The 1,578-nt window shown below is 43.0% G+C and overlaps 1 protein-coding gene across 1 annotated transcript; it reads right to left on the reverse strand.

Annotated features, from left to right (window-relative positions):
- Positions 1-266: 266 nt before the first annotated feature.
- On the reverse strand, positions 267-1,364 carry LOC139149253 (uncharacterized). The gene has a single exon (XM_070720880.1). It carries the CDS (start codon positions 1,362-1,364, stop codon positions 267-269), a length of 1,098 nt encoding a protein of 365 aa, XP_070576981.1.
- Between the last annotated feature and the right edge of the window lie 214 nt (positions 1,365-1,578).

Below are 1,578 nucleotides of genomic sequence, written 5' to 3' on the forward strand. Positions count from 1 at the left end.
CAAGTTGAATGGTGTTCGTCTTAGAGGCTGTGCTACAGGCTCTACAGTTGGGTCGATGTGGAGACTCACTTGTTTGGTTTTTGAGTTTCCCCAAACCAGTGAACACATCTGGGTATTGTTGCTGCAGGCTGTCGGCCATATTTGTTACTGCTGCAACGTTTGCACCAATGCCAATTTTCAATACGCCTAGTTTCATTGCAGTGTCCTTGCCAAGTAAAGGTACACCTTTGCCTTTAATTACCACAAATTCTGCCCTGGTTGAATTTTCACCGGCTCTCACATCCACCTGTGAAAGTGCCCTTGACTGATAAAGGCTTCTCAGATCCATATGGGTAAAGTTTCCTGTTTACTGATGCAGCTTGTGATATACACTTTATCCATTCGGACTTCAATCGCTCCCATGTCCGCTCATCAATAATGTTGCTCGTCGCACCGGAGTCTACTAACATTTGGAGTTTCACACCACCAATGTTTATGTCAAGCATGTTGGAGTTACCTTTTCCATGGACTGTGAAAAAATAGTCATGTTTAGAAGTATCCTGTGGCTCCTCAACTGCGTTGACTCTAGATTTAGTCTTAGTCTCTTTTGATCTGCATGCTTTGGCAAAATGATTTTTGCCACTACATTTCCTGCATGTCTGTCCTTTTGCAGGGCATTTAGGATCGTGCCCAAAGTGTCCCGTTGATCCACAGCGGTAACATGTTTTCTCTTTCCATGCTCTTGTTTCTATATCTTTGCCCCGTTTCTTAGGTCTATGAGGGTGTCCGTTTTTCTCAGTAAGTCTGTTGATGGTTTCTGTATCTAACCTCTTTACTGAAAGTGCAGCCATTTGTACTTCCACTTTCTCACATTGATCTGCTATTTGAAGTGTGCATGTTAGTGTCAATCCCGTACCTTCTTCCATTAATTTCCAACATACGTAATCTGATAAGCATTTATTTAACACTGCATCCCTGATTTGGTTGTCATTGTCCACACCAAAATTGCAGTCTTTGGCGGCCTTTCTCAGACGAGTAACAAATTGAAGTACTGTCTCACCTTGTTTTTGTACGACCTGATGAAATGTCTGTCTGGCGAATGCTGGGTTTACTTGAGGCACAAAGTAGGTGTTTAACGCAGTCACAGCTTCACTGTACTCAGTGGCGGTTCCCGTGTTTGAGAGTGTTGAGAAAATGTCCTGTACATCTGGACTGGCTAAATTCAATAACAGTGCTCTTCGCCTTTGTTTTGTAGCGGCTGAGGCATTCTCGTCAAGTATTAGCCCTTTTCCGTCTGCATACAGTTCAAAGGATGTCAGCCATCGTGTCCCAGCGAGGCCCAAGTGTCGACGGGTCTGAGTAGCAGTCAAATTTTGGGATCGCATTATTCTCCATTTTCCCGTCCATTTCCAGTGAGACTGGTGTCGATGTGGTATCCTCGTCGCCAATGTTATATACCACTTTACTTGGTATTAATGTTGGTTATTCTTACTCCATAAATTACAGGACACTCAGAATTGAATCTCCAGACATTTGCTTTATTACTTTCAGGCCATTCTGTCCAAAAACCATAACAAGGTTATACATCCTATAATGCAA

The sequence above is a fragment of the Ptychodera flava genome, chromosome 2 (genome assembly GCF_041260155.1).
Source record: "Ptychodera flava strain L36383 chromosome 2, AS_Pfla_20210202, whole genome shotgun sequence".
Classification (NCBI taxonomy): domain Eukaryota; kingdom Metazoa; phylum Hemichordata; class Enteropneusta; family Ptychoderidae; genus Ptychodera; species Ptychodera flava.